Here is a 9,483-nt window from a genome sequence, read left to right on the forward strand (position 1 = left end):
ATAGCTTATGACTTTCTTTTATTCCCTAATAGAAAAAAGATCAAAGAGTATGCACTTAATTGATTAGAATAATAGATTTATAATAATGTTATTAGATAGTACTAGTATACCACTAATTATGTTTTGTTTCCTTTGACCGTTCTCTTGAAAACATTCAACAACTTATATGTTCTATTATTGGATTGACAAACTTTATATAATGGGGTATTTTGTTCAATGTATGTTAAATGATTGCTCTTTAACTTCATTTTCATAAATAAAAAAACTTTAAGAGATGATAGGAGTATCACAAACAACAAGTATTGTTAGCCATTTTCATCAATTATTTGCTTCGATTGAATTGTTTTTATTTGATAATATACATATCAGAGTCAATTGTTTGCATATATATATTGATGGTGTTAGGTAAGCTCAAATACTAACTATTATTGGTAATGTACATCAAATTGGTTCAAGTACATAAGTACGTTACTTAAATTAAAGTACTCATTTCAATTAAAAGTATGAAATATAAAGGAGATTTAGCAATGAAAATATTTAGTTAGCTAAAACAAAATAAAAATATAATAATTTTTTATACAGAGTACAATAAATATATATATATATATATATATATATATATATATATATATATATATATATATATATATATATATATATATATATATAACCATGAAAAAGAGACTATCAATTAAATTAGCTGACATTCATCATAATAATAATATGTATAAAGTGTAACAACATGATGGTCATGATACTAATGTGATAGACATGGGCCTATTAAGGTTCAAAATTAAGAGCACGCTTATAATTAAGAGGTGTGGGAAGAAGCAAAAAAAAAGACTAGCTAGCATTCGATGTATTTTGTAGTGGCATAGATTTCACATGCATGCATGTGCGAGGAGGCACCAACAAAACTAGATTTTGGACCGTTGTTTGATACTTGGGGATTAAATATCAAATCCAAGTGTCATATTAAGTCAACACCATACAGTGTATTTGCATACTTCATTCGTATATTGGTATGTACTCGTACATGTATAATTATGGAATGTGTGATGCAATCCCATACCATCAATGATTTTAAACAAGTGTATCATATGTGAGTTGATGAATTCTCAATTGATTTATTATTATCAATTTTTGTGTATATATAAAGATACACTAGTAATTAATTTTGTCAATATATATAACATGTAATATAAAGTACAAAAGTATACATCAATTTATGATAAGACTAGCTAGTTGGCATTATTATGCTTGATAATAAAGCATATATGTTTGATTTTTAGCATGCAAGGGACTCTTTTGCTACCAATAATGCAAACATTTTGATTACTTAGCACAATAGCACGAATGCACTTATTCTTATTATTGACCATCAAAAAAAGGTAAGCAAATATCCTCTAATGATACATGTAAGTCCAACCACTTAATTACGCACAATCATTTTCATAGTTAATAAATGGATAATGCATCAATGATCAACATTGTTTGTACATTTGTACACTTTAGGTATGTTATTTCTTACCTAAGTTGATATATATCTATTGAAAAGGTAAGATACATCCATGCTTATACTCCTAAAGAGAAGATGCGCTATCGAACCAGAACTTTTGATCTCACAAATCATCATGTTCCGGGTTAATAAGTAAGGGAATAAAAAATCCCACCTCCAAATTTCCTCTAGTGGTCTATGAGTATTGGAGATTAATCCCACAACCTTATAATTGTAGGTTGACAGTTTTTATCACTACTAGACAAAGAGTTTATGTGTTATACTACTAGCAATTTATGCATTTAACGGGACCAAAAACTAGTTCCAAGTTGTATACAAGTATAATTGATCCTTTTTGTTGGCTAAGTCAAACTCATACGTACAAGTGTAGAATTATACATACCATAATATTTGCACTAGATGAACTTTAAATAAATTTAGTACAAGAGTACTAGTCCCCACTCTCCAGTCTCCACTGGATGAGAGGTAGGCACCTTCATAGACAGAGGGACTAAAAATGTGAAAGCAAGAAACTGGAAACCGCAAAGCAGCTGTACGTTTTGAGATCTTACTGCCATTTTTAAATTTAGGCAGACCCACCAAACTTGACCATATTTTAACAGGCCTTCCTTTACTTGCACTCATATTTTCATACCAGATTATCCACTAATAATATGGTTCATAATGTGATTATGATGATAAGATGATGATTAATACTGATGATTTAGACTTTTAGTGCCAATTTCTAATAATAAGAAAGTAAAAGAAAGGTGACCATTTTATTTTACAATTATAGTCACACAAAATACTTGTATCAAACATAGAGATTTTCCATTAATAATATCATATACTAAATCACATACTTTGTATATTATATATCACCTATATTTTTATTATAAATTTGTCATTTCAGACAACAACTAATGATAATAAGATAAATAATGGAGTTTTATTGGGTAAAGAAAGAAGACCTTCATATGATTTTTATTGATTGATTTAGAAAAGGTCTATAACAAGGTGCCAAGAGCTAGAGGTGCATGCTTTGGTGGGCAATATTGAAGAAAGGAATTCCGTGAAGGTACGCGGGTCTAGTTAAGTATATATATGTATTGCTTGGATGTTGTAAATAACACTATAACAGTGAGGACATTTGGTGGGTTGACAAAAGATTTCCTATGGCGTATATATATTGTTTGCAGATGATATCGTTTCAGTGAATGAGACTAAAGATGAAGTTTATGTATGTAACTTGGAGCAATTGAGGCCAAGGTTGGATTTCAGAGGGACAATCAATGACGTAGTGAGTTTGGATGGAAAGGATTTGACCTTAAGTGAGTGTTTTAAAAATCTTAGGTCCATCATCCAAAAAAATGGTGATATTATTGATCAAGATATGACCCACAAAATTAAGTTGGGTGGTTTAAATGGAGAGCGGCCACAAGAGTAATATGTGACCGAAGTAGCCCTTTACAGTTTAAGGGGGAATTTTATAAGACTGCCATAAGACTAGTGTTGTTATGGTACAGAATGTCGGGGCTTCTACGAAGAAGCACATTAAATAGTTGGAGATTACGAAAATGCGCATGTTAATTATGATGGGTGTGTAGGAACATTCTAAAGATCGAATTAGAAATGAAATTATTCACAAGAAAGTGGGTGTTGCAGACATTGCAGACAAACTAAGGGAAAATCGTTTACGTTGATTCGGGCATGTAAGACAAAGACCCCAAGGTGCACCGACACAAAGAGTAAAAGAGTGGAATTATGGAGAGTTTAAATGGGGTAGAATTGAAGGAGACTGAAAATGACTTAGGACCTGTTCTCATACATTTATTTTCAATTAAGTTAAGTTAAGTTCAATTCAACTCAGCTCAGTTCAGTTCAGTTCAGCTCCTAATTTCCTTCTCTTATAAAATATTCATTTCAGACTTTCGGTTCAGTTCAACTGAGTTCAGTCAATAAGAACAGACCCTTAGTTGAAAGGAGTTAGGAAAGATACGAAGCAAATGGATTTGGACAAGAATAAGGGCTTGTTCACTTTAGCTTAATTTCAGTTTCATTCACTTTAGTTCAGCTCCTAATTTCCTTCTCTCATAATATATTCATTTATGCTCAGTTCAGTTTATTCAGTTTTGCTCCAATTGGTTTAGTTAAGTTTAGTTTAGTAAATGTGAACATACCATAAAATATTTAATTGTAAGGGATGGAGGAGGAGGAGGATTTTTGTGGATAACTACCGGAATAATCACTTTTAATTCATATATAGTCAATCCCACTCATGAGATTAAGACTTTGATTGATTGACCGACTAATGATCCATCTCAAACTTTGTACAAAAATTACTCACAAGTCATGATCAACATTTCATAACACATTAAAACTACATTACACTGCAGGGCCTGTTCACTTCAGCTTAATTTCAGTTCAGCTACTAATTTCCCCCTCTCATAAAATATTAATTTAAGCTCAATTCAGTTCAGCTCCAATCAGTTCAGTTCAATTCAATTCATTTCATCTCCAATCAATTCACTTCAGTTCAGCTTTAGTAAATATGAACGCACCCTAACACAATCCATTAACACACATCACAAACTACCTAAACATTTGAGAACTACTTAAACACTTAAAGATTATTTTTTTAAAAAAATTTAATCAATGTTTTTAATACTCTACCAAAAATACCTTTGCAGCTATATATCTCGAGTCAGATCGGCAATTGGCCCCATACCCTGCTTAAACGGTTTGTGTCTCGTCCTGTCAACCAATTTTCAATTCTTTCAGACCAACAAAATAACAACAAAAAAAAAAAACCAAAAATTTAATTTGCAAAATAAAGTAAAATTTAAAATAAGTGAGTAAAACTTTTTGGTCCTTTTTAGAGAGAGAAAGAGGGAAAGCTATTTCTTGAGAGTAGAATTTTAGAAAAAAAAAATTTAAAAATAAAGGTTTCACTTTGAAGTTGTAAAACCTCTGAACATTTTGGCAAAAAGGGTAAGTCATTTTTAATCAATCAATCAACCCCATCTCTATCAAATTTATAATTTTCAAAACTTTATTATATATACACATTCCATTATTTTCATTCTTATACTATGGTATTTGCCGTTTTATTGCAAATGGGTCTCTTTCAAATCTGTCTTTTTTGTTTATCCGTCTTCTAATTTCCTTAATCATTACTAAATAGGAACCCCATCAATCAATTTTCTTTCAGTTCTTCATAGATTTATGGGGTTTTGCTAATTTACAGATTATTATTATGATTTAATTAAATGCCCATCTTTTTAATTTTTCAGGGTTGCTTCATTTTAGTTGAACACTGCTACTTATACACTGAAGTTGTGATTGAAGTTTCTGGGTTTTTAGTTGCTAAATTTGGCTGCAACGAGCAAGAAAATGCCAAATCTTTGAGGCAATGTTTCGGGTTTTGAACACAGTAAGTTTTTTTCCAGATCTGATATTTGAATTTTGTAATGTTGATATTGGTTTATTTCTAGTCAATATCTGTAATTGGACTCTTAATTGTTAGTTTTTTTTTTCTTTTCAATTGTATAATTTTTTTGGATCTGCTGTGTCTTAGTTACCAGTATTAGTGAAAAATATGCACCTCATTATTAGTTTTTTAAATTTTATTTATAATGGGTGTGTGTTGTATTTCAGTATATGTGACTTAGTCTTATCATAAGCTGAATTATTTGGGTATGAAAAATGAAATGCATATAAATTAATGTTAAAATGTAGTCAAAACTCAAAAGGTGCCAATATATGCTAATCCACTTGGGGACATAGTTAAGTATTAGGTGATGATATCATTTCATAATGGTGCCCCACTTAGTTCATACAAGTAATATGTAAGCAATTAAGAATATGAAGTTTGTGTTTTTTAGTACATGTTGTATTATGCACAAATTTTTCTCATTTGTGTATGCAAAGTAGTTTGTGAAATATGACCAAAAGTCTTAATCTTTGAAAAGGTTGAGGGTTTCATCTGTTTACAGTTTCCTTGGACTTGAGTTTTTTTTCCCATAGTGTTGAATATGGGAATTGTCTGAGACTGGAGTTCTTGTTTCGAATGTCAGGAAATCGGTTTACTTGTACATATATGGCACAGGAAATCTTCCGAGAGGGAAATAGTTGATGAGTATGGATCTCCGAGAAGAGTCCTCTAAATTGGAGTCTTTAGCAGGAACTACATCAAGAAGGCTTTCTTCTGCATCTTCTGTATTTTACTCAGCAAATCCTTCACCATTCTTTTCACCAAGTTCGCCAAAGTCTCAGTTTTCAGAGTCTAATCGCACTGACGTAAACCTTGAAGATGTCAACAGTTCGAGTAAAGCAAATCCAGGCCCTGAGCCAGAGATGAATGTTAGTCTTCCCCAACTGGACATTCCAGGTTCAGAATTGGCAGATGATCTGCAGTTGCTTGAGCGTGTTTCTTCCTCAATGGGAATATCCAATGAAACGGCCTCCACTCATAGCCAAGGTCGATGGATTGAATACTCAAGACCTCGAGGGAGGCGTAAGAAAGTGGTGAGACATTTTGGAGTGCCCTACCCTTCTAATGCAGATTCTCTGTCTGCCAGCCGAGTAAAAAACTGTGATATTTATATAGGCTTGTATGGAAGAAAACCTCCACTTTTGAGATTTGTTAATTGGTTACGTGCTGAGCTGGAAGTTCAAGGGGTCAGTTGCTTTGCTTGTGATAGGGCTCGGTGTAGGAACCCAAGGAAGCAGAGGATTGTGGAGCGAGCAATGGATGTTTGCAGCTTTGGAGTGGTGATCATAACAAAGAAGTCATTTAAAAATCCGTATACTATTGAGGAACTGAGATTTTTCTCTAGTAAGAAGAACCTTGTTCCAGTTTTCTTTGACGTTGCTCCTAGTGATTGCCTTGTTAGGGATATTATTGAGAGAAGGGGAGAACTCTGGGAGAAAGCTGGGGGTGAATTATGGAATTTATATGGTGGGCTGGAGAAGGAATGGAAAGAAGCAATATATAGTCTTTCTCGCATTGATGAGTGGAAATTGGAGGCACATGATGGTAATTGGAGAGAATGCATATTGAGAGCTGTTACATTGCTAGCACTGAGGTTGGGAAGGAGAAGTGTGGTAGAGAGATTGAGCCGATGGAAGGAGAAGGTAGAGAAAGAAGAGTTCCCATTGCCTCGAAATGAGAACTTCACTGGTAGGAAAAAGGAGTTATCCGAGCTAGAGTTTATGCTTTTCGGAGATGTTACTGGAGATTCAGAAAGAGATTATTTTGAGATCAAGACTAAGCCCAAGAGGAGAAATGTGACAATTAGTTGGAGTAGGAGTAATTCAATGGAGAGGCAGAGAGAAGGTAGTAAGAAAAAAGGTAAAGATCCTGTTACGTGGAAAGAATCAGAGAAAGAGATTGAGATGCAAAGTGCTAGTTTCCCTCAACAGCAGCCTCCTAATATACCAAAACCAAAGATTGGCAAAAAATATGCTAGACGAAAAAGATCTTTGAAAATAGTATATGGAAAAGGTATAGCAGTTGTGGCAGGGGAATCTGGAATAGGCAAGACAGAGCTCCTTCTTGAGTTTGCATACAAGTACCATCAAAGATATAAGATGGTCTTGTGGATAGGAGGGGAAAGTAGATATATTAGGCAAAACTATCTAAATCTCTGGCCCTTTATAGAAGTTGATGTAGGAATTGAAACTTGTGCTGAAAAGAGTAGAATAAGAAGCTTTGAAGAGCAAGAAGAGGCTGCTATGTTCAGAGTACGCAGAGAACTGATGAGGAATTTGCCGTACTTGGTGATTATTGACAATTTGGAGAATGAGAAAGATTGGTGGGACCACCGGCTCATAATGGATCTTCTTCCTAGGTTTGGTGGTGAAACCCATTTCCTTATATCCACACGCCTTCCTCGTGTAATGAACCTTGAGCCTATGAAACTCTCCTACTTGTCCGGGGTGGAGGCTCTTTCTTTGATGCAGGGAAGTACGACAGATTATCCACTCACTGAAATTGATGCTCTTCGGGTCATTGAGGAGAAACTTGGAAGGATAACCTTAGGCCTTGCTGTTGTTGGAGCAATTCTCTCTGAGCTTCCTATTAACCCCACTAGGCTTTTGGATACTATCAACAGGATGCCTTTGAGGGACTTCTCATGGAATGGTAAGGAAGGTAATACACTGAGGAAAAATACCTTCCTTTTGCAATTGTTTGAGGTTTGCTTCTCAATATTCGACCATGCAGATGGACCTAGAAGTTTGGCAACAAGGATGGTTCAGGCAAGTGGCTGGTTTGCACCAGCTCCGGTTCCCGTATCTTTGCTCGCTGCAGCCGCTCACAAAATACCAGAAAAGCACAAAGGAACTAGGTTATGGAAAAAAATCTTGCATTCCCTACCTTGTGGGTTTACTTCCTACACCAAGAGATCTGAAGCAGAAGCTGCCTCTATGTTGTTGAGGTTCAATATTGCAAGGAGTAGTACCAAGCAGGAATATATTTATTTAAGCGAAATTGTCAAGCTTTATGCCCGTAGAAGAGGGGTTACTGGTGTTGCTCATGCTATGGTGCAAGCTGTTATTGGCCGGGCATCTGTTGTTCATCATCCTGAACATTTATGGGCGGCATGTTTTTTGATATTTGGGTTTGGAAATGATCCTATAGTTGTGGAACTCAAGATCCCTGATTTGCTCGTCCTTGTAAAAAAAGTGGTTTTACCGCTTGCTATCAGAGCATTTATTACATTCTCACGGTGCAATGCAGCTCTTGAGCTCCTTCGTTTGTGCACGAATGCACTTGAAACGGCTGATCAGGCATTTGTGACTCCAGTTGATAAATGGCTGGACAGGTCCCTTTGTTGGAAGCCGGTCCACACTAACGCGCAGTTAAATCCCTCCCTATGGCAGGAAATGGCATTAGCGAGAGCCACTGTATTAGAGACGAGGGCCAAGCTTATGCTGAGAGGAGGGCAGTTTGACATTGCAGATGATCTTATTAGGAAGGCCATTTTTATTCGGACATCTATCTCTGGTGAAAATCATCCTGGTACCCTATCTGCCAAGGAAACCCTGGCCAAAATCACCAGGCTTCTAGCAAATGTTCAAGCACATACCTCATCATAGTTTTCCATTCTTTTTTGTAAGCAGAAATTTACATTAGGAGTATACATAGTGTTTCCAATAATGTCATGTTAAACATCTCAGGGAATTTATTTATACCATTTTATACTCGTTGAGATGCCATTCTACAGTTCCATTATACGTTTTCTGTTACTTCTATGCTATCACTCTGTCCATTTGTGAAACACAAAGGAATTCTCATGTTTCCAGTTGGCACAGGAATGCAGTCATTTAGAAGTTATTCATGTGAGATTGCAACGAAATGTTATTATGATTTACTCTAAAATCGCTTCTTAGCTTAAGCTTTCATTTCCAGAGGCCTGATGCATGAATTATGAAAATATCTGTTGAAATCTTTTGACATGGAAGATGACTGATTCATAAACTCGAACTATACTGAATGTCTGCAAGCATCTTTATTTATTTTTAGTTTTACTTTTACCCTAAGTTTAGTGATGCATCCCAGAGTTTCTTTATGTCACTGATGAAGCTTGAACTCTTAACATAAATCGCATATAAAGTTTCACAGCAGAGAAAATGTTTATACTCATGCTCTTATATATCAGGTTTAGAAAAGATATGCCATATTGTCAGGCTAATGTCATGTACATTAGTTTCTAATTTTCAGGCTAATTTGATGTACATTAGTTTTGTTTAAAGAAAGAAAGCCAATTACCTTTTGTTTTTGACAACAAAGAAAGCCAATTGCCATTAAAAGAAGAAATGTGATAGAACAATAAAAAAAAACTTGATACTTCTGTTTCTTTGAAGATGCAGGAAAGCTTGTGATATTTTGGTGCACAAAACTTTGGCCAACTGACCCGATCCATCTCATTGTATTGAAGATGACAACTCTTTCAAAGTGTTGTAGCTGAAGAATGCTCAAT

At 34.7% G+C, this 9,483-nt stretch overlaps 1 protein-coding gene across 3 annotated transcripts; it reads left to right on the forward strand.

The window, feature by feature from the left end:
- Positions 1-4,366: 4,366 nt before the first annotated feature.
- Positions 4,367-8,697, forward strand: LOC145578361 (uncharacterized). Of its 3 annotated transcripts, none has more exons than XM_081635697.1 (3): positions 4,367-4,489; positions 4,792-4,931; positions 5,575-8,697. In XM_081635697.1, exon 3 carries the CDS (start codon positions 5,633-5,635, stop codon positions 8,597-8,599), a length of 2,967 nt encoding a protein of 988 aa, XP_081491823.1. In that variant the 5' UTR covers positions 4,367-4,489; positions 4,792-4,931; positions 5,575-5,632; the 3' UTR covers positions 8,600-8,697. The 3 variants fall into 3 exon arrangements, with proteins under 3 accessions (XP_081491823.1, XP_081491827.1, XP_081491818.1); XM_081635701.1 differs by lacking the exon at positions 4,367-4,489 and having other exon boundaries at positions 4,605-4,931; positions 5,575-7,643; positions 7,725-8,697; XM_081635692.1 differs by lacking the exon at positions 4,367-4,489 and having other exon boundaries at positions 4,605-4,931.
- The last annotated feature ends 786 nt before the right edge of the window (positions 8,698-9,483 follow it).

Source organism: Chenopodium album, chromosome 2 (assembly GCF_948465745.1).
Source record: "Chenopodium album chromosome 2, dcCheAlbu1.1, whole genome shotgun sequence".
Classification (NCBI taxonomy): domain Eukaryota; kingdom Viridiplantae; phylum Streptophyta; class Magnoliopsida; order Caryophyllales; family Amaranthaceae; genus Chenopodium; species Chenopodium album.

Bases quoted from the DNA above. Each gene is read 5' to 3' on its own strand.
- LOC145578361 (XM_081635697.1), top strand. From the start codon at position 5,633: ATGAGTATGGATCTCCGAGAAGAGTCCTCTAAATTGGAGTCTTTAGCA.